Source organism: Chrysochloris asiatica, unplaced genomic scaffold (assembly GCF_000296735.1).
Source record: "Chrysochloris asiatica unplaced genomic scaffold, ChrAsi1.0 scaffold00001, whole genome shotgun sequence".
In the NCBI taxonomy this organism is placed as follows: Eukaryota; Metazoa; Chordata; class Mammalia; order Afrosoricida; family Chrysochloridae; genus Chrysochloris; species Chrysochloris asiatica.
Window position 1 is genome coordinate 922,662 of NW_006408519.1, and position 24,132 is coordinate 946,793.

The 24,132-nt window shown below is 40.5% G+C and overlaps 1 protein-coding gene across 2 annotated transcripts in view; it reads left to right on the top strand.

The window, feature by feature from the left end:
* The window catches only part of GRHL2 (grainyhead-like 2 (Drosophila)), a 196,595-nt gene that overhangs the window by 148,268 nt on the left and 24,195 nt on the right, over positions 1–24,132 (top strand). For both annotated transcript variants that reach the window (XM_006830613.1, XM_006830612.1), the window contains exons 9-12: positions 1,995–2,153; positions 10,760–10,847; positions 11,717–11,856; positions 16,979–17,010. In XM_006830613.1, coding sequence (XP_006830676.1) covers positions 1,995–2,153; positions 10,760–10,847; positions 11,717–11,856; positions 16,979–17,010 — 419 coding nt within the window. The remainder of the gene's footprint in view (positions 1–1,994; positions 2,154–10,759; positions 10,848–11,716; positions 11,857–16,978; positions 17,011–24,132) is intronic.

Here is a 24,132-nt window from a genome sequence, read left to right on the forward strand (position 1 = left end):
CCACCACCACTAATAGGTTGCTAGATGGAACCAATGGTCCAGTTCACAGACAACTGCATAACTCAAAATAATAATTGTTTGATTTACTGACATTAAGTAGTTTTATACATTCTGGTCAAGATAACCCCATTACCAATAAAGGGAGTAAAATATGGTCCTAGAAAGGTCTTTTTTTTTTTTAACCTACAGATCAGTGTTTAATGAAGCTAATGTAATCTTTAGAACACCAGTATTTTGTATCTCCCTCCCCGTCTAGTCCCTGATTGCAGAGACCATAACAGATGCATACACGTAAATGCCTAGCACAGTCTTGAGAACTGGGTAGACACTTGAAAATAGTTGTTTTGCATGAATGAATATGAAATAAAAATAGTCTGCAGCTGGGGCATTTCTAAGGGCAGGGGGTAGCAATTTCTGTTCTAGGTGGCATTACTGGGCAAAGTGCTTTACCTTTGAATTTCCGCAGGAAAATCTGACACAGCATATTCTTCCTCAGTAGTTTTCATCACTCATTCCCCTGGATCATCTGACATCCCCATCGTTAGCTCACTCTACCAATTCTCAGTAACGGGCAAGCATGTATTTATGGAGTTCCTGCTCTGAGTCCCGCCTTTCTGTGGATTTTGTTGTTTTCCAGGCTCAGTACTCTGCTTTGTGTTCCTGTAACCTCTCTGCACACCTCTCATTTGGAGCACTTTGCCCATTCTGTGTTGGTAATTGTTGGATTACTTATCTTTCCCTTCGACTGTCAGCTCTGTGAGACAGGAGGCTGAGTTTAATCCACTGTGGGCTGGAGTAGATGTATGTAGAATGAATGAACAAACACATGGATTAAATGATAAACGGACAAGTGAAATGATTGCTTACATGCTAAAGATCATCTTTGGTGTTGTTGTTAAGTGCCATTGAGTCATTTCCAACTCATAGCAACCCTTTAGAGAGTTTCCAAGGAGCTGCTGGTGAGTATGAACTGCCAACCTTGTGATCCAAACCGACTTTCATGGCTGGAAATGGGAGAGCCCTTGGCACAATGCACAAGGTTGTTGTAATTAGCATGTCACTGAGACCTGTCAGCTGGCCTTGATTGTGATTGATGTGGTGCCTTCTAGATACCTTTCTTATTGTCAAATGAAGAGTTCAAAAATAAAATACAAATGATCTTTCCGGAGCTCTGACACTAAAAATGAGATGCCTGGTTGAATAAATTACCCACAGGCATAGGACTTGAAATAAACACGATCAGGCCTAGTAGTTAAATCAGAAATGTGAATGACATTTTTATTTCAGCTCTTGGTGGTGGGACTTTGCTTTCTGCAGGGCTATTCTGTGCGGTGTTGCTTTGGTTCAAGAGGATTCATTTCAAGGGCTTGAAGGTTAGGTACCAAATCAAACAAGGGTCAGAAAATACTTTTTGGAATTGGCTTTTAGAAAACACTATTGGTATACAATTCTAAAGCAGTTAGTGACTTACTATTTACTACTTTATTCCTCTCTCCTGCTCCATGTCTGACTTGTAGCAGCTCCACTTTCACTTTCTGAATAGCAAGAAAGTAAGTTAGCATTAACGCTTTGTTCTTCAGGGAGGGATCTTAAAAATATTTCAAAAGAAAAACTGAAAACCAATGCAATACTGTTTAAGGGGAGACTCTTATCTTTCAATTTTATTATCCTGAGGATCAAAGATTCAGAAACTTAGATAATGATAAGAAGTGACAATTTTAATGTGTTGAGGAGACAGTGTTTTTACCAGGCCACTTATACAGGTTTAAAAAACAAAAAACAACTGCCGAAGTTTACAGGTATATTTTAAGGAAGGTAATGTAAATAGTCAGTTTCAAGATAAAGTATGAAAGCAAAGGAATATAAGGATTTCTAATCATACAACATGAAATATACCCTGTGTTATGTGTTTAACATGGTGTGTGCATTTTGGTGGTGCCATTTTCTGGTGACATGCGAATGATCTCCTTTGTCTTTCTTTTTCTCTTCCTCAGATATTCATCACCGTGAATTGCTTGAGTACAGACTTTTCCTCCCAAAAAGGGGTGAAAGGACTCCCTTTGATGATTCAGATTGATACATACAGTTATAATAACCGTAGCAACAAACCCATTCATAGAGCTTATTGCCAGATCAAGGTCTTCTGTGACAAAGTGAGTAAAGGTGACAGTTTGTCATAAAGGTATTTTTGTTATTAGGTATACTTTAATGACATTTCCCCCCCATCACCTTCTATTGTCAGGGATGTCAAAATAATCATCTTATTAATCATAGTGGGAGTGGTAATCTTTTATTCTCAGTTCCTACTAGCTATCTCAATAGTCATCTGTCAACGGTAATTTTTTTAATCAGTCATTTTCACTCCTGATTGAGTGATCGATTGATCTGCCTTTGCCATGAGTATGATTTCATTAGACGGCTGAGGTAACAGACATAGTTTTCCTTCATACAGAGCCCATTCAGGTTATGTCAGTATCACTTTGACTATTTTATGAGTTAAATGGGATCTTATTTAGAAAGTATTTTAGAATGGAAATAACACCAATACAATAAACTCATTAGTATTTTTTTATACTATAGATGATGTTGCTTTTTAATCATCTGGACTCCCACCATAAGAAAGATAGCATGATAAGAATAGCAAAACTTGAAATTCCTTGACTAGGTGATAAAATATCCCCACAAATCCAAAACACTAGTCGGACCAAGTGCTGGCAATTTCAACCTGTGAGAGACAGTAGAAGAGCCACGTGATCAAACAACAGGAACCTTAGAAAATTGCCAAAGGTGCTTACTTAAATGTGGGTCATCTGAGAACAGCATAGGAACCTGGCGCTGGAGATCTAAGATGTGCACACGCCAATTTGCTCCTAAGTGCAAGAGAATTGAACATTCCAGAGGTTCTGGCATGATGAACTCTCAAAAGTCACAAACATATGTCCCTTTTATCCCTAAGACAAACCATGCTCTGAGGAAAAACTGCTTGGAATGGAATCCGAATTGAGTAGGACTGGAAAACAAAAGAGTCAGGCAAACAGAATTCAGATGAAAATGAGAAAGGGAAGAGAAACAAAGGAAGCAGTTTTCAGAAAATGCAAGACTCTTTTTTTGTTTTTAAATCCCTCTGGGATCACAACAGAAGAGAGAGTATGAGTTTCAAGCAGCTAGAAAAATGATCAACAGAAAAGGAAATAGTTGAACCCCATACAAAGTCTCATTAAAAAAGAGATTAAGATCAGAGAAGTTACTCTGGACAATGAATGCCTTCCAGAAAGGCATGTCCACAAACTATGTGAGAATGGTAGCCCAGTGGGTCAAAAGAAGTGAAAAAGCAATAAAGAAAAGGGTAGAAGTGATGAAGCTCCATATAAAGCAGAATTTGAAACAATCAGACATAAGATCTCTTGAGAAGGATTTGAGAAATAAGTTGATGGGACTTAATTTAGAAGTAAAGAAATAAGATAATTCCTAAGGAAAGCCTGCACTAGAAGCAACACAAGAGTGAATAAAAATAACGGCTAATGACGTAACAGAAATGCAAGTTGGAAAGGTGCAAAATTAGATGAAATTTCATTTAATTTATTAATAGAGAATAGTAAGAGGAATCTTTGAGGCAGAAAACTGCAGCAACGAAACAGAATAAATGTGAACTCCATTGAGTTGATTACAATTCAGCTTTCTTGAATAGGGATTTTGAGGTTGTCGATCTTTATGGGAGTCAACAGCCTCATCTTTCACCCGTGGAGTGGCAGGTAGGTTTGAACTGCTGACCTTGAGGTTAGTCCAGTACTTGTCTCATAGCATCACCAGGGCTATGGTTATGATTAAGTGTTGTCCAGTTGTTTCCAGCTTATAATGACTCTATTAGGGTTCTGAGGAGTGTCTGGTGGATTTGAACGGCTGTTCTTACAGTTAGTAGTCCATGGCTTATCCTACAGCAGGGATGGGGAATATCCAGCCCACGGTCCATATGTTACTGTTGTTAAGCACTGTCGAGTCGGTTCTAACTCATAGCGACCCTGTATTGGGTTTCCGAGTAGCAGCTGGTGGGTTTGAACTGCCATCCTTGTGATTCGCAGTCCAGTGCTGATCCTCAGTGCAACACCAGAAGCCAAAGATCTGTATAAGGCCCACAAAATCATTTGGTCTGGTCCTGACAAAGCAATGGCAATTCCAGCCATTATATTGTTGTTAAGTGTCCTCGAATCAGTTCAGACTCATGGAGACTTTGTATAGGATTTCTGAGTAGTGGCTGGTGAGCTTGAACTGCTGACCTTGTGGTTAAAACTGACTTTGCAGTCCACCACATTGTTGTTGTTGAGTGTCGTCGAGTTGATTCCTATCCATAGTGACCCTCAAAGTAACTTTACAGTCCAGCACCTTAATCTACAGTGCCACACCAGGACTCTACTATGTTGTTGTTGTTGTTGTTATATGCCGTGGAGTTGGTTCTGACTCATAGCGACCCTGTAGAGGGTTTCTGAGGTTGTAAATCTGTATAGGAGCAGAAAGCCTCATCTTTCTCCCATGGAACAGCTGGTAGTTTCAAATTGCTAATCTTGCGGTTCGCAGCCTGATTCCTAGGGGTGAATTAATTATATGTTTGACCAAAAATAGCAGGCTAATTTTCAGTTATCCAAAAATTATCAAATTTTGTATGGCCCATGAATGATGTTATAAATTTTGGCAGAATAAAGGTTCCTTACCACTAGTCTGTCAGTTTGTCATACTGTGGTGGCTTGGCAGTTGCTGTGATTCTGGAAACTATGCCACTGGTATTTTAATTACCAGCAGGGTCACCCATGGTGGACAGGTTTCAGATGAGCTTCCAGACAAAGACAGACTAGGAAGAAGTAGTGATGAACTACTTCTGAATATTTAGTCACTGAAAACCTTATGAATAGCAGAGAAACACTGTCAGATATAGTGCTGGAAAATGAGCCCCTCAGGTTGGAAGGCACTCAAAGTGCAAATGGGGAAGAGCTGCCTCCTCAAAGTAGAGTTGACCGTGATGATGCAAATGGAGCTTGAGAGAAAGGCCCGCAGGACCTTTGTTTGCTGATGGGACACAACTCAAAATGAAGAGAAACAGCTGTAGACATCCATTGAAAATTGGAACATGGAATGTACAAAGTATGAATTTGGGAAAACTAGAAGTTGTCAAAAATGAAATGGAACACATAAACATCAATATCTTAGGCATTAGTGAGCTGAAATAGACTGGTATTAGCCATTTTGAATTTGACAACCACATAGATTACTATGCTGGGAATGACAAATTGAAGAGGAATGGTGTTGCATTCATTGTCAAAAAGAACATATCCAGATCAGTCATGAGGTTCAATGCTGTCTGTGATAGGATAATATCCATACACCTACAGGGAAGACCAGTTAATACCATTAATATTTAGATTTATGTACCAACCACTAAAGCCAGTGTAGGTGAAATAGAAGAATTCTACCAACTTCTTCAATCTAAAATTGATCATACATGCAATCAAGATGTACTGATCATTACTGGTGATTGGAATGCAAAGGTTGGGAGCAAAGAGATCAGTAGTTGGAAACTATGGCCTTGGTGATAGAAATGATGCTGGAGATCACATGATAGAATTCTGCAAAATCAGTGATTTGTTCATTTCAGATACCTTCTTTAGACAACATAAGAGATGACTATACACATAGATCTCGCCAGATGGAATACATAGAAATCCAATTGTCTACATCTGTGGAAAGAGACGATGGAAAAGCTGCATATCATCAGTCAGAACAAGGCCAGGGGCAGATTGTGGAACAGACCATCAATTGCTCATAGGCAAGTTCAGGCTGAAGCTAAAGAAAATGAAAACAAGTCCACAAGAGCCAAAATATGACCTTGAGTATATCCCACCTGAATTTAAAGATCATCTGAAGAACAGATTTGATACATTAAACACTAAAGACCAAAGACCAGAAGAGTTGTGTAATGACATCTAGAACATCATACAAGAATAAAGCAAAAATCGTTAAGAAGACAAGGAAAAGGTCAAAATGGATATCAGAAGTGACACTGAAACTTGCTTTCCAACATAGAGATGCTAATGCAAATGGAAGAAATGGAAGAAATGAGAAGGTACAAGAGCTGAACAGAAAATTTCAAAGATCAGCTCAAGAAGATAAAGTCAAATAGTACAACAAAATGTGCAAAGATCTGGAGTCAGAAAACCAAAAAGGAAGAAAACGCTTAACATTTCTCAAGCTGGGGGGAATTGAAGAAAAAACTCAAGCCTCAACTTTCATTATTGAAAGATTCTGTGGGCAAATTATTGAATGATGCAGGAAGCATCAAAAGAAAATGGAAGGAAAATACATAGTCACTGTACTGAAAGGAAATGGTTGATATTCAACCATTTCAAGAGGTAGCATATGATCAAGAGCCAATGATACTGAAGTAAGAAGTCTAAGCAGCATTGAAGGACTTGGCAAGGAACAAGGCACCAGGAATTGATGGAATAAAAATTGAAATCTTTCAAGGAAGCACAGGAGGCACTCACTCATCTCTGCCAAGAAATTTGGAAGACAACCGTCTGGCCAACTGATTGGAAGAGATCTGTATTTGTGCCCATTCCAAAGAGAGGTGGCCCAACGGAATGCAGAAATCATCTGACAATATCTTTGATATCCCATGCAAGTAAAGTTTTACTAAAGGTAATACAGAAACGGCTGCAAGCATACATTGACAGAAGACTTCCATAGGTTCAAGCCAGATTCAGAAGAGGCCGTGGAACAGGAGATATCATTGCTGATGTCAGATGGATCTTGGCTGAAAGCTGAGAATATCAGAAAGATGTTTACCTGTACTTTATTGACTATTCAAAGGCTTTCAATTGTGTGAATCATTACAAGCTATGAACAACATTGCGAAGTATGAGTATTCTGGAACACTAATTGTGCTCATGAGGAATCTGTACCTGGACCAAGACGCAGTTGTTCGAACAGAACATGGGAACACTGAATGGTTTAAAATTATGAAAGGTGTGCAACAGGGTTGTATTCTTTCACCATACTTATTCAACCTATATGCTGAACAAATAGTCTAAGAAGCTGGGTTCTATGAAGAAAAACATGCATCAAGATTGGAGGAAGACTCATTAGCAACCTGAGATATGCAGATGATACAACCTTGCTTGCTGAAAGTGAAGGGGACTTAAAATATTTACTGATGATGATCAAATAGCACAACCTTTGGATGGATTGCATCTCAATGTAAAGAAAACAAAAAATCCTCACCACTGAGCCAATAAACAACATTCTTATTACCGGAGAATAGATTGAAGTTGTCAAGGATCAACTATCAATACTCATAGAAGCAGCAGTCAAGAAATCAAACAATGTATTGCATTAGACAAATCTGCTGCACAAGACTTTTATAAAGTGTTGAAGAGCAAAAATGTCAGCTTGAGGACTAAGGTGTGCCTGACCCAAGCCATGGTATTTTCAATAACCTCATATGCATGTGAAAGCTGGACAGTGAATAAAGAAGACCATAGAAGAATTGATGCCTTTGAGTTCTGGTGTTGGAGGAGAATATTGAAAGTGCCATGGACTGCCAAAAGAGGAGAATATTGAAAGTGCCATGGACTGCCAAAAGAACAAACAGATCTGTGTTGGAAGAAGTGCAGCCAGAGTACTAGGATGGGCAAACTTCGTCTTTCATACTTCGGACATATTGTCAGGAGAGACCAGTCACTGGAGAAGGATATCATGCTTGGTAAGGTGGAGGGTCAGAGAAAAAGAGGAAGACCCCCCAATGAGGTGGATTGGCAAAGTGGCAGCATCAATGGGCTCAACTTGGCAATAGTTGTGAGGGTGGCCCAGGATCAGGCAGTGTTTTATTCTGCTGTAGGTCGCTATGAGTCGGCACGTAACAACAACAACAACCTGTGTTCTACAGCATTGTGCCCGGCCCCTGCCAGGCCCTGCTGTTGTTAAGTACCAGCAAGTCAGTTTTGATTTATAGTGACCCTGTATAGGGTTTTCTAGAAGCGGCTGGTGGGTTTGAACAGTTTACCTTGAGGTAAGCAGATGAGTACTTATCCTACAGTGCCACACCTGGGCTACTTGTGGGCTTCAAAAGTTCATGGACGAATATTTCCTCGAACTTTTGTAATACCCTCATATAAATCTTGAAACTTTAATTGCATTCCCTTTCCTCATAAAACTAGCACAGAATGAACCCCTAATTCAGAAGTAAAAATTGCTTGACAAAGTTTGGGATTTGTCTTAAGTGGGTTGTGATTTATATAGGTAGAGAACGAAGATCCACATTTCTATTTATGATGGTGGTTATATGCCGTAGAGTCAGTTCCGACTCATAGAGACCCTGTACAGAGTTTCTGAGGCTATAAATCTTTACGGGAGCAGAAAGCCTCATCTTTGTCCCGTGGAACAGCTGGTAGTTGCGAACTGCTGACCCTGATGTTGGCAGCCCAATTCATAACCACTACACTACCAGAGCTCCTTATTTATTTCTATTTATAGCAAATACTATATTATCCAAGTCTCTAAACACAGAAAAATGCCTTATGTGGACCAACCAAAAGTGAAAAACAGTTCCCAAGACAAACTTCATATTTTGAAGAGACTTCAAAATTATATTGCACCAAGTGATTATATTGTACCAAGTGATGTCTGTGTCATTAACATCTTAGTTTAAGAGAAGATTACATGTTATCTAGGTACTTATAAAAAGTCTACAAAGTCTTGGCTTATTTTCTGTATTGGTTTATCTTGAAGAGATTCTGAAGTAATCTCTAGATTACTAGATTTTATCTGCCTCTTGGTCTACAAGTCTCCATGGTCTAAAAGCACCAGTGAAAATTCAAAACTTTATTTGTGATAGTCTATATATAGTTAGAACCCTGGTGTGAGGCGGCAGGTTAACGCACTGGACTGCAAGGTTATTTGAACTGCAAAATCGGCGGTTCAAGCTCACCAGCTGCTCCTTGGAAACCCTATACATGTTCCATATGAGTTGGAATCAACGCCACCTTAACAACAACACCAATAAATAGTTATTCCCTTTAATAGTTAAGAAAGGAGTCTTGGTTGTACTGTAGGATAAGCACTGGACTGTTAATCATAAGGTTGGCAGTTTAACCCCACCAAGTTTTTCTCAGGAGAAAGATGATGCTGTCTGCACCCCTAAAGATTTATATGGTCTCTGAAACCCTATATAGGGTCACTAGGAGTTGGAATCAACTTGATGGCAGTGTTTGTTTGTTTTTTGTTTGACAGTTAACTTTTTTTTTTTAATGTATAAATTACATAATTAAAGTATCTAGTTAAAAATACAATGACTGTTCAGATCTTACCTATGGAAAGCTCTTTGAATTCTCCTAGCATGGATTAAGTATCATATAAGTATTTTTGTCATTCACCCTTCAAGAACTGGCTCAAAAGCCCTCTCCTTTATATGCTGACCTTGATCACAAATCCTCATTGTGTCATGTTTGGCTCTTGTGGAACCTGAATTAGGAATCTGCTTTAAAAATAGCTTACTCATTTCATAAACAAAAAATGTGTCTCATCCTTTTCATATGAACCTCTTTTACTCATTATACACACACACACAGATAATATAGTATTATATATATATATATAATATGTGTATGGGGTCCTGGTGTGGCGCTGTGGGTTATTTTTTGTATCTAGAAGCATTCTGGTTTTATGTTGTCAAATTTCTCTCTTTGTGTGTGTCACTGGGGGTAGTTTTTGAAGGGTTAGAAGATTGCTGGATACTTTGCATTTCATTACTCCCTCCTTGTACTACCACCAAAGCCCGGCACTGTAAAAAGTAGGCTGGGGATGATCTGGGCACGACCTGTTAAGAGATTCATGAAAACATGTGTGCACATGAATTCTCCTATGGAAAGAATGGAGAGAGAGAAAGGAAAAGGAAGAAGACCTTGTTGGAGTGTCTGTGTTTTCAAAGGAAAATGAGGCTGTGAAAATAATATAGAGGAGACATCAGAGAGAGAAAAAGATAAGCAGGGAATCTTCAAAGTTAAAGAAGGCAAGAAATACAAGATGACAGAACTGGTTAAGTAGAATGGAGTTTGGCAATTTGGCAAGAAGAGCTGATGAAAACTGCGGATTCAAAGGAACAGAGGAGTAAAAATCAAGAGGCAAACATCAGATTTTTGTCTGCTTGGTTTATTGAGCACCATCTCTAAGAACATAGGAAAATATTAAAACAAAAATGGAAGTCCTACGTGGATGTTCAAAGTGATTTTATTTTGTCTAGTTTCTTTATGCCCTCTCCCACATTACTATCCCTGCCATGATTTTATAAATATTGCGTAACAGCAACCCTCCCCCCCCCCAAAAAAAAAAAAAAAAAAAAAAACCAAAAACTTTGATAGGGAATCCATACTGAACTTTAATGCCATTCCATAGCTTGGAGTGAGGTTAATGAGTCAATGCTTCATCTCAGGACACCTTATTATAATCATTGGTCTTTCTGTATGGATTCAGAATGGGTGTTCTTTAAAAAGGGCAAGAGGCCATAAAGGAAAAAGTCTAGGAGAGGTAACATCCCTCTGAGGTCAGAAATGGAACATAAACTAAGGAGCAACCATTCTCATAAAGCCTCGGGGCCAAGGAGAAGGACTAGGGTTGCTGTTTCATGTCCCTGTGACAGGAATTTTTGTGTTGATAGGAGTTTTGTTGTGCTCTGATAACATGCCTGTCATTGTCTGTATTTGCTTTTCACTGGCAGGGAGCAGAAAGGAAAATTCGAGACGAAGAGAGGAAGCAGAACAGGAAGAAAGGGAAAGGCCAAGCCCCACAAACCCAGTGCAACAACTGTGAGTTTCACTGGGGAAGACTTGTCTCCTTGGGGGTAGACTCCAGCTGACCATTTCTACTGGGGGAACAGGTGAAAAGGAATGAGTTGCAGATAGTACTAAGTATATGCAAAGGGCTGCTCACTGTTTCAGGGCAGTGGGGATGGGGTGAATTGTCCTTGTGAAAAGCAAATAAAATCACATGGTCAAAGAGTGCTTGAGTTAAGAGGGACTTTGTGATATGGTGGAGACCAATATTCTCCTCATACAGACAACAACAAACTAGGTGTATAGAGGTCCCAGAGGGCAAGAAGAAACCACAGCTTCCCCCTTGGACCTCTCACGTTTTTCAGAGCGGTGGGAGATGTATTGTTAGATGCTGTAGAGTCAATTCCGACTCATAACAACCTTACACACAACTGAACAAAACACTGCCCGGTCCTGCGCCGTCCTCACAGTTGTTAAGTTTGAGCCCATTGGCTATTCATTCATCACGTTTTAATATTTGATGTTCTGATGCTGTGTGACAGTGCTCCACTGCTATTCATAAGGTTTTCAGAGGCTAACCATTCAGAAGGAGTCCGCCTCTCCTTCTTCCATGCTTGTCGTAGTTTGGAAGCTCCGATGAATCCTATCTACCAAGGGTGACCCTGCTGATATTTAAAATACCAGTGGCATAGCTTCCAGCATCACAGCAACACACAAGCCATCACAGTACAGCAAACTGACACATGAGTAGTGGGAGATGGGAGACTTCTAAAGTCTGCCCACATCTATGATATTTAGAAAATTTCATAGGATAAAATGGTGAACTATAAGAGTAGAGCTTGCTTTTGAGATCTCTAATTCATGCATGACTCTTTATTAATGGGCTTTGTGATCACACCCAGCCTCTGATGGGAAGTTGGCCGCCATACCTTTACAGAAGAAGAGCGACATCACCTTTTTCAAAACGATGCCCGATCTGCACTCACAGCCGGTTCTCTTCATTCCTGATGTTCACTTTGCAAACCTGCAGAGGACAGGACAGGTACGAAAGGGCTGCAAACAACCACCTGCCCCCACCTGCAGGGGTGGAAGAACCTGATGTAGAGTCACCTCAGGCAATGTTGATGTTAAAAATAAAACTGGCATTTCATTCCTTGGACAAAAGTCCAGGTCATTTCCTACAGAAAATGGGTTTCTAAAGGTCTCAGGAACAGGACTTAGTAAGGGGAATAAGAGAGTGAGCTGATAATGTGAAGTGCTGCCAAAGCAATGAAAGAGGAAGAAAGAGAACGGATTGTCCCTAATGCGTTTTGTTATCATTTTTCATGTGGGATTAGCTTGATGTAACAGAACGCCACCTAATGGTGGGAAACAGGCGTGTCTATAACTTCATAACACCCAAAACCAAACCCACTGCTCTGAGTGCATTCCTACTCATAGCAACCCCATAGGACAGAATAGAACTATCCCATAGGATTTTCAAGACTGTAGTCTTTGTGGTGGAGTCCTTGTGTGGCATTGTAGGATAAACACTAGGGTAAGCTAGCCACAAGGTTGGTGGTTCAAACCCACCAGCCACTCCTTAGAAAGACCACACAGGGTCGCTATGAGTCGGAACCAACTCAACGGCACTTAGCAACAATAATAGTTGCCATTCAGTAAGTAAGTAATTTCCATCCAAACAAAGATGAGGTTTCTAGAAAAGCCTGTTAATAATTCCTGTCTTCTAGGTGTATCTACAAGTGAAATGAAGGTGTTACTATTACAATAACATACATGTCCAATGATTAGTTCATTACAGTAGTTCAAGTTGTGGACTATTGTGCAGCTATTAAATTTATAATTAATAAGACCATGTAGTAATGTGGAAACTAGTTATGGTAATAGTCACTGAAAAATAGAAGGAAGCAGAATACCAGTTTGTGTCTGTAATATGATTCCAAGTACACACCTGGATTTCAAGGGAAAAAAGAAACACGGTTACACTTGATAGGGAGGATTATGGAATATGGATAAATTCTTTTTGTTTTACTATTATCTTTAGTATTTTTTTATATGATAAATTATATGTGGAAAAAGAAAATGAAAGTACTTTCCCCAAATTGAGTTTTAATAAATCTGCATTGGTTGTTGTTCTTCATTGCCCTCGACTTGGATCAGCCTCATAGGGACCCTGTATAGGTTTTCTGTGGAGTAGCTGGTGGGTTTGAACTGCCAACCATGTAGTTAGCATGTAATTAACTACATGTAGTTAACTTATCCTACAACGCCACACTGGAACTCCTTACATTGGTTTGTTTACTTTTAAACACCAAGTCCCTTGAGGAAATATCTGTTTTGAGAAATCAGGATATACTGGCATACTTAAATCTTTGTTTCATTCTAAGTGTCCAGCTACTCATTGGAACTGATCCTAGTCTATTGGAGCTGAACTCATTGGCTGAGTTTCTCTTTCTGTATCTTGAGAAGACTTTGTCCCATAGTGGTCACTGCTTTGCTTCATTATATGCATGGGACAAAACCGTTGTACAAACAGAGCTTCCTGTTGTTTATGAAAGCCTGTAATAAAATACTTACACCTTTTTCTTAGAGCACATTTTTACTTAAACAAACAAACAACTCTTTTACCATTCCCCTCTTGTCTTCCTTGTTTGATAGGAACAGAGACCCAAGTAAGAAAGCAAGGAATTTTGTGATTTATCAAGATAGGAGATCCAGCACATGTTTTGTTTTCTTTTTTATTTCTAAGAGATGGGTGGTTGGTTCATGTATTTATAGTTTTTGCCCCATTGGGTCTCATGAATCTGTTTCCACACCTTCCAAAGAGGGGTGAATTGAGTTAAACTGTTTGTAATGTTTACTGTCATAATTCTGGCTTTAAGTCCTCGTCAAAGCTGACTACCTGACTTGTTCTCTTGGCAAGATTTCTTTGAAATATGCAAAGCTGCTAATGAATTTCAGGACGAAATGTGGCCCAATCTGGCTGTGCAAGACTGGGAGCTATGTGCCCTCACTTGTGCCTTTTTGTTCCGGCTTCTGAGCCTGTGGATTAATCAGAGGGAAGAATGCCGCATTCACAGTTAAATCCTCACTACCCAAACACTGCCCTTCAGACCCCTGAGGCTTACCCCATGCTTCAGATTCAGAGTTCAGTGAGGGAAGTCTGCCTCGAGCTCAGAACAACCTGTGATTGACTATGGTTGACCAACTTGCATGGCCGAAAGAAAGGAGCTCCTAGGGGACGGCTGGGTCTTCTAAAAGGCTGCCTTCTCTTAGAAGCCTGAGAGGTTGATCGACGGGGCTTGAAAAAGAGGAGGAAAGACACTGTGTATCGGTGAGCATGGGACAGGGATTGGCTGGCTTTGACATGCACAATAAGAATGAGCAGTTTAGGTCACAGATGGGACATTTCTATCATAAGAAAGGAGGCAAAGAGTAGTGTATCTCAGTAACCACTGCAGATGGTAAGCCTTGCCGAAGCCAGCCATACTGCAGTTGTGCACAGCCTCAGGATGGAAACACTATGGTTAGGGGCAGATACCTAATAAACTAGGTAAGCACAGGCTTAGTTGTGCTCACTTACTAATCAGTAACCTCTTCAGGTGTTAAGACTTGCCGAAGTCAGCCACACTGCATGCAGCTCTATACAACCTCACCACATGAAAAACATGTGAAATTGTTTACTACAGATTAGTAAGTAGGAACAAGTAAGCCCATGCTTACCTAGCTTACTAGGTACTTTGTCTCTATCAGGGACTGTAAATTTGAAAAGAAGCTTTGATTCTGTAGGAAGGTGCTATGGGGTTGGAAGAGAGACAGGTACCAGCCAGACCTAGAAGTAGAGTCTTTGATGTGAGAAAATATGGAATGGTTTACTATACACTAGTAAGTAAGCACACCTAAGCCAGTACTTACCTTGCCTGTTAGGTACTCTGACACTGCTAATAGTTTTCAAGGTCAGTGAGCCCTTCCCAGAGTCACACAATACAGACATGTAAGCTGGGACACGGTGATTCCAGTTTGCCAGATTCCATTGGATGGGGAGTGGGCGTAAGCTCGTTCACTTGCATGCAGACCAGGATATTCTACAGAGCATTTCTAGAAACTAGTGTGAGGTCATCTCAGCCCCACATTAAAGCCCTGCTCGTGAGGGTGCTGCCCTTAGAGACCAGCGGGAGAATGGTGGGAAGCAGAGACATCCTCTTGTGGAGAATGCACCTCTCCTCCCTCACGCTTTCAGAACATCCCCTCAGACTGTGATAGGTAAGAAATCGTCACCAAAACCCCCACCAATCCTGGTTAGAACTCATGTGTCTGAGTTCCTTTCTGGGCCTTTTGAATGAAAATCTCTGAAGTGGGACCTAGAAGTGTACACAATGATGAGGGTCCCAGATGTTTTTTATGTTCTAAAGTTTTATCTAATAATGAAGGCAGTGCAGTGAGGAGTTCAAGGATAGTGAGAGCCACAGCAAGGGTGAAGTCCCTCAGGAAGGCAGCTGACCTCTGCAGAGAAGGCTGCTTCCATCTTGGGGTCACCAACAATTTTCAGAGAGCTATTGGTCCTACTGCCATGTCATCTGGTGGCGCGATCCATTATGCCATATTTAAAGAACCAAGACAACATTAGGGCCTTGTTTTTTAAATTCCGGTTGTGTTGTTGCTCTGGCCCAAGCATCCTCCTTTGTGTGCATGTAAATGGACAGTCCATTTCTAGTTTATCTCGGTGACAGGAGCTCAGGATGCCACACTGAAACTTGTGGGGGAAAATAGCAACACAATGTACTTTCACTGTTTTCTGTTGGAGAACAAATAAAGTGTGTATTTCAACCATAGGCATTCCAAGACGTAAAAGTTCTAGCGGAAATCTGAGCTAATGACTAGTGTGACTCATCCCCAGAGTTCCAGGTAACCAGAGTTCTGTTACATAACCAGATCGAGGCTTGGCAGCATCCCAAGAGCTAACACGAGGCTTTGAGAAAGTCTGTGGGGAGGTTGTAGGTCTAGACACACCTGTTTCACTCCCAGGCTGTGGGGCAGGGACCGTAACCAAATGTATTAGTATCAGAGACTACTTTTGAAGTGAATATGCAAAAGCTTGATAGGAACTCAGGTGTTGTTCTGTGCCTAGATGAAAATGGTTTGGAAGCATGCATTTACGATACAGGACAACACAATTTACTTTAATTGTCCCGCCATTCCATTTCAGAACTCACTAGGTCAGGAGGACCTACGTACATAGCAGATTCCTTCTGAGTTCTTCCCATAGATAGTTCCATAAAAAGTAGATCAGAGTTTATTAATGGTTGCCAGGGACAGGTGGGAGGGAGGGGAAGAAGGGGTCTCATTGCTAGGGTACAGTGAGCTTCTGTTAGGGTGATGGGATGATTTGGAGACAGACAATGGTGATGGTTGAACAACATGACAAATCAATTAATGTCACTGAACTGTCCATGTTAAGAATGTTTAAATGCCAAATGATTTTGTTACAGTTTATACATACTTACCACATTTTTTTTTTTAAAAAAGTAGACAAAAATAACCAAGGATGTTTCATTAATTCTCTGAGATTATAGTTGTAATTGAATTCTGCCTGCTACCCCCTGACCATTTAAATCAGTGTGTCCTCAGAGATTCTCCTTTCATTTTCTGGTGGTGAGTGACCTTTTCAAGCCTGCAGAATGTTGACTTTTAAATTTCTGTGGTTGTGGGATGCCAGGTACCTGAGGCCCTTTGGGGAACAAACTGAAAAGGTGGAGTTACTGCCATACAGCCACGGGGCCTTCTTGCTTCTCATCCTCTCTCCAACAGCACAGCGGGATTGGGTACATGCAGATGCTTCTCCAGGAGGCCACCCCACAAGCTATGGCCCTGTGAAATGATTTCTAGATCATGGCAAAGATTTTTTTAATGTCAAGAGCGAGATTTGGTTTAGGGCCGTAGGTAATCTGATAGGCTGCCTTTAGTCATCAGATTTCCAATTGTATTTAATTAAAGTCTAAGAATTAACCCTAGGTAAAATGGGAGGAGGTTAGATATGCCCTTTTTGTTTGTTTGTTTGTTTGTAATTTAAAGTCAGTGTCTACTTTAGGAAAATATGTACATCATACAAAATATTTCCATTTCCTGCCTCTGAATTGTAGTAAATCTATTGTTTTGTTCCACAGGTATATTACAACACAGATGATGAACGAGAAGGGTAAGGCACTCAGTTCTTTAATTAAACACCTATAGTCAGTTCACGACAGTAGAAATGGCTCTTAGAGCACTGGGTTATCTGAGACAGAGAGTGGGAACTTCCACTCCGCCTAGGGCTCAGAGCTGAGAAAAGCTTGATTCTGGGGCCTGTTGGGGAGGGAGGCTGGAAGATATCATTCTCTCCTATGTCTCTTTCGCTCCCCATTCCTTCCTATGTCCTATCTTTGAATAACTAGTTATTTTTCTAAGTAAATTCATCTCTTCAGCCCCATCACTTTGCCAATGATGCAGCTATTGGAATCTTCCTGATAAACTCTTCCCCACCCATGGTTTGGCTCCAAGACAAGATTAAGCTGAGTTTGAGGGATGAACCAAGGGCACAACCTGTCTCATGTCTATTTCCACCTGGGCCACACACATAGCTCTTGAAGTCCTGACTTTGGGAAGTAGGTTGGTTTGAGTGGGAGCTGGGAAGCTTGGGGAACCTTTTCATTATCCTCTAGGATTTCAAGTAAGAGAGACTTTAGATGGGTCTGGTGCTGAAGGGTGCCCCTGTCTCCCACATCCAGTCTCTGTATAGCAGCAATAGGAAATATTCTCCACCTGTGTGGAGCACACACCCTCAGTTGAGTGTGGTCCTGGAATGTTTCAGGGGTAGCCAAATCTCCAACGTGCTTTGTATCCATTCACTCACTTTCAGACTCACATACTTTTAGAGTCAAAAAGGGTCCTTCAAGGTTATTAATTGGACTTCTTCTCTCCTAAGCCATATAGCAACTCTACCACTTACTTGGGAGGTGGTTAGTCAGCTTCTGCTTGAAAATAGAATTGCCGGTGGTGAGAGCTCACTGCATGGGACACAGCTCATTCCTCTGCTGGGCAGTCCTACCTCTTAGAGAGGGATTTTGTCTGATGTTTTACTTCTCTACCCATCTAGCTCTGCTCTCATTCTTCCTCTGTCATTCAAAGTCCCTTCTTCCCTACAGCTTTTCTTGGTAAAACATAGTTTTTAATACCTCTTAACATCTTCATTCTCTTTTAGGGGATACCAGCAAATTAGCTAACCATCCTCTTAAAATTTGCTCTCAGGTATAAATGTAGTCTGAACCAATATATTTGGATCATTTCTTTTTTACAATCTGGGTGCTATTATTCCCTTAAAATAATCTAGAACCACCTTCATGTTTCAATATTAATGTTAACTCTGGGCTTGCATTACATTTGTAGTTTTTTCCCCTCAAAACTACAGTCAAACCTGGGCTTTCCCATATGATAGACATTGATATATTTTCTTGTAAAACATTTTCCCAATGCCACATGAACTACGTGGAGCAGATATCATTGAACTTATTTTCTAGAGCAGAGTGTGGCAAACTACAGCCCAAGGGCCAAATGAGACCCACCACTTGTTTTTGTATGGTCCGCAAGCTGAGAATGGTTTTCAGTGTTCTAAAAAGTTGGAGTGATTGAAAAGAAGAACATTGCATGCTACGTGAAAATTATATGCAGTTAGAATGTCCATAAATAAGATAATATTAGAACACAGATACATCCATTCATGTACATAATTGTCTACGGTTGCTTTCACACTACAATAGCAGAGTTGAGTCCTTTCAACAGAGACCACGCCAGCCTGAAAAGTCTAATATATTTATTATCTGACTCATTAAAGAACACATTTGCTGTCCTCCTGCCCTAGAGAAAAGAGAACCTCAAAAGGGTCAAATGATCCCCATGTTGGTTAAAGCAAAAGTAGGTGCTCTTACTACTTGATCTCTCGTTTTTACCTGCTTGACTTCTAGATTTTCTAAATGTCTAATAGATTCTTCTTATAGCTTGGCCTATGGATAATGTATTTCCATTGGCAGGGATGAACAGAAATGATTTGTGTTATCACTTCTAATCTGGTACATATTTTACAAGGGACAATGTGGCATCACGGAAAGAACATTGACCCTGAGCTCAGGAAGTCCAAGTTCATGTTCCTCAGTCTCAAAATGAAGATTTTCTATCAGTTGATCATCAAGATCCTATTTCTAGTAAAGACATTTGATTATTCTAGTCTGAAAATTTAGTAGAATGAGAGAGAAGTATCTGGGAATCTTAAATTCAGCTTGTTGTACATCTTGTAAGTACATCTAGATCTAATCTGTCCTTCCATGCAATGTGGCTACTTGAAGGTGGCCAGTTGACCTATTTATAACTCTTTGGCTTGACCTCACTCCTAAGAATTACTGGAGGCCTAGGGTTGAAAAGGAGCTCTGGTAGCGTAGTTAGGCACACTGCTGGCCAACTAGGTCTCCATCCAGGTTCACAGGAGTCTATTGAGCATTGTAGGGCTTAGCTCGCAGCTTCATTGCTGTTTTTCCCTCACTTCCCCTTATCGGTGACGAACATGGTCACCAATCAGAGCATGTGTTCCCATTCAGCCTTAGTCTTAGAAGGATGTTTGCCTTGAGGGGGACCCAACCACTTGCCTTGATGTCTTCTGGGTGAACCACTTGTTTGTTCTTGTAGTAATCACTCAGCTTGCCTATCTTGTTTTGTATTTTTCCTGTCAGCCTTTCTTTCAGGAAGTATCTTCCGTTCTGCTGGCCACTCCAGGCTGGTCTGCTTGTCCTTTCAAGTGGACATTTCCCCTCAGAAGATTCTGGATGCTGTTCAGGATTCCACCTATGGTCTTGTGTAATGCAGAGGCTCCACAGGAAGCCTCCTTCACTGGGCACATTATATCCCTATTTTAGGTATTCCAATTAGTTGTAGGCAAAAGATGGACTTACAAGCTTTCTCTGGCTATTCCTTTCTCTCCCCCTCCAGTGTCTATTTTATAGCGATATGCCAACCCTGGTACATTTTAACCTCTTTGGTATCCTCTTGTTTTAAAACCATTTTACACCTGACTTTAAACCATTCATTATCCTCTTGTTCTGTTCTAACGACTGCCTCTTGGTCTATGCCCAGGTTCCTAATGTCCATTCTTGGCAACATTCTCCATAGCTAGTCATGATTCACACAGTCATAGCCTTGCATAATCAGTAAAACACAAGTAAACATCTTTTGGTATTGTCTGCTTTCAGCTAAGATCCATTTGACATCAGCAATGATATCATTCATTCCATGGCCTCTTCTGAATCTAGTTTGAGTTTCTGGCCATTCCTTGTTGATGTATGGTTGCAGCTGTTTTTGAATTATCTTCAGTAAAATTTTACTTGCATGTGATATTAATGGTATTGTTAGATGATTTCCACACTCCTTTGGGTCACCTCTCTTTGAAATGGACACAAATATGGATCTCAGGTAGCTGTCTTTCAAATTTCTTGGCATAATGAGTGCCTCCAGTGCTGCCTCAGTTTGTTGAAAGATTTGAATTTGTATTCCATCTATTTCTGGAGCCTTTTCCCCCCTCCAATATCTTCAGTGCAGCTTGACTTCGTCTTTCATTTCCATTGGTTCTTGATCATATGCCACCTCTAAAAGTGGTTGAAAACCGGACACTCATTTTTGGTACAGTGATTCTGTGTATACCTTTCATCTTCTTTTGATGCTTTCTTCATCGTTCAATATTTTGCATGGAATCCTTCAATATTGAAAGCCGAAGCTTGAATTGTTTCTTCAGTTCTTTCAGCTTAAGAAATGCTGAGCATTTTCTTCCCTTTTGGTTTTCTAACTGCTAGTCTTTGCACATTTTATTATAATACTTGATTTTGTCTTCTTCAACTGTCCTTCGACATTTTTAGTTTAGCTCTTTGACCTCTTCTTTTCTTCCATTCCCTTTAGCACCTTTATGCTAGTGAGCTTTTTCTGACATCCATTTTTGTCTTTTCTGTCTTTTAAATGACCTTTTGGTTTCTTCCTGTTTGATGTTCTTGCTGTCATCCCACAGCTCTTCTTAAGTCTTGGTGTCTAATGATGAAGTCTGTTCTTGAGATTGTTTGTAAATTCAGGTGGGATCTGATCAAAGTCATATTTTGACCCTCGTGAACTTGTTTTAACTTTCTTCAGCTTTTGCCTGAACTTGTTTATGGGCAATTGGTGATCTATTCCACAGTTGGTCCCCAGCCTTGTTTTGGCTGATAATATTGAGCTTTTCCACTGTCCCTTCCCACAGATGTAGACATTTTGTTTCCTATGTATTCCATCTGGTGAGGCCCATGTTTATAGTTGCCTTTTATGTTGTTTAATAAAAGTATTTGCAATGAAGAAGTCACTGGTCTTACAGAATTCTATGATGCAATCTCCACATCATTTCTATCACCAAGGCCAGATTTTCCAACTTCTTGTTGTTGTGAAGTGCCATCAAGTCAATTCTGACCCATAGCGACCCTGTATAGGGTTTCCGAGGAGCAGCTGGTGAGCTTGAACCGCTGACCTGGCAGTTCAAATGGCTTTGCAGTCTGGTGCATTAACGCAAAGCACCACACCAGGACTCCATTCCATTCTATTCCAACTACAACCTTTGAATTCCAATCACCACTAATTATCAGTACATCTTGATTGCATTTTTGATCAATTTCAGACTGAAGAAGTTGGTAGAATTCTTCAATTTCATCACCACTAGCTTTAGTGGTTGGTGTGTAAGTTTGAATAATAGTGGTATTAACTGGTCTTCCTTGTGTGCATATGGATTTTCCTATCACAGCAGCATTGTACTTCAAGATAGAACTGGAAATGTTCTTTTCTGTTCATTTTGCTTGGATCCATAATCAACACTCATGGAAGCAACAGTAAAGAAATCAAACTGCTAACTGCATCAGGCAAATCTGCTTCACTTGCCCTCTTTGTAGTGTTGAAGAACAAGAATATTAGTTTGAGGATTAAAGCTTGCCTGACCCAAGCCATAGTATTTTCAATAGCCTCAAATGCATGTGAAAGTTGGACAATGAATATGGAAGACTGTAGATTTAATGCATTTGAGTTACGGTGTTGGAGAAGCATATTGAAACTAGCATGGACTACCAGAAGAACAAACTAATCTGTGTTGAAAGAAGTACAGCTAAAACACTCCTAAGAAACCATCATGGTGAGACTTCGTCCCCCATAATTCAGACATGTTATCAGTCAGGACCAATCCCTAGAGAAGGGCATCATGCTGGGTAAAGTGGAAGGTTATCAATAAAGAGGGAGACCCCTGATGAGGTGGATTGGCACAGTAGCAGTAGTTGTGGACTCAAGTGTAACAATTGTGAGGGTGACGCAAGACCAGGCAGTGTTTCGCTCTATTGTGCATAGTCAGAACTGACTTGATGACACCTAGCAACAAAAAATGTAATAATGCCAGCAGGGAGTTGACTTTGGAACCAGGTTTTGCATTATTATTAAAGCCCACCTATCATACAAGGAACTTTAACCATGTTAGTACTTAAATGGGAAGAAGATGATAGTTAGGACTCTTGCTATCTGGTGATACATGGAGGCTCTGGTGCCTCTCAAGCCATCTTATTTATGATTTTCCATGTCTGTCTTCCTATAATCTCTTGAAAGAATAATTACTGTCATTGTTATCTAACACTTAATGGTGTTTACAATATATGGGTTAACTTTGTGAGTGTTTTTTTTTTTTTTTTTTTTGTATGAATTTTCTGAATTCTCCAAACATCTCCATTTTAAAGATAAAGGAGACAGGTCCAGAGAGGTTAGAGAACTTACCCCCATTCCAATAGCCAATGAAATATGAAGAAATGGGGATTTAAACTAAGATACTGGAGGATTGCATGTTGCTGAACAGGTTTCAGTTGCACTTCCAGACTATGACAGACTTGGAAACAACAACATTGAAAAAAACCCAAACCCATTGTTTTTGAGTTGATTCTGACTCATAGTGACACTTAGGGCAGAATAGAACTGCCCCATAGGGGGTTTAGGCTGAAAACTTATACAGAAACAACACATCTTTCTCTTGTAGAGCAACTGGTAGCGTAGAGCCCTGTTCTTTCATCTAGCAACTGAGCGCTCAGCCACTGCACCACTAGAAATAAAGGCCTCTCAATCTATGTCTAAGAAATCCACATAATGAAAATCCTGGAAATCACAACAGCACGATCCCAGTGTGTATGGAAACCCCATGAGTTGAGGGCAACTCTACAGCAGAAACCAACAACAGTATGGATTAAGTTCATGTCTTAATTTACTTAATTGCCACTCTGGCATTGCTTTGTGTGCCTGCTTCCAGAAATCCCCAGAGATAAAAAAAATTTCCTAAAATCTGCACCTACTCAAGAAAGAGTTTGAAGACTAGTAAGACTCAATTCAGGAACCTGTTTTTGGCATTAATGGCATTTATTCAATGACAGGCTATTCTGCCTATGTCTCTTCCTCCAGTACAGTCCTTGCTTTCCTTAAACAGTCTCAGAATCGTCAGGGACTTTGGGTGGTAATAAAGAATCATCTGGATTGGCCTAATTGGGGATATTCAAGGGTCCCAGTACCCAGGGCTTTCAGAAGGGGTCAGGAAACCCTCTCCCTTGGGGCAGGAACGGCTCAGTCGGTCCAAGTCTTGGTCTCTATGGCATTTCCACCACTGCAGGCTCATGTACTCCAACCCAAGGAGAGGGAGAACAGCAAGAAATCAACAGAACCGACAATAATAGCAGTCCGACTGATTACTACAAAAACAAGCCAGTTACCCACCCAGGAGACATCAAGAAAAATGATCGGATCCCCTCAGGGCAAACTCCCTTCCAAGACTAAGACTCAATGGGAATACATACTCTGATTGGTGACCACGTTTGTCACCAATAAGGGGAAGTGAGGGGAAAACAGCAATGAAGCTGTGAGCTAAGCCCTACAACATTCAGTAGACTCTTATGAACTTGGGTGGAGTCCTGGTCGGCCAGCAGTGGGGCAAGACCTGGGAACTCTTGGGCCCAGAGTCAGTGACATAGCTACAGAGGACTAGAGTGGAGAGCAAAACATCCAGCTGATAAGAAGAGAGGGCATATGCATAAGAACACCCACACTTGCAGATAATACCCACTTGACCTGGCTTCAATGCCCAGATGATCAGAGCTCAACTAGAAGAGGAAAAAAGAGTAATCTGATACAATTTGATGAACTTGACCTACATCCATGGATGCAGTAGCTCAAAAGAGGGAACAAATCTTTACAGTGAGGAACATTCCCGCCC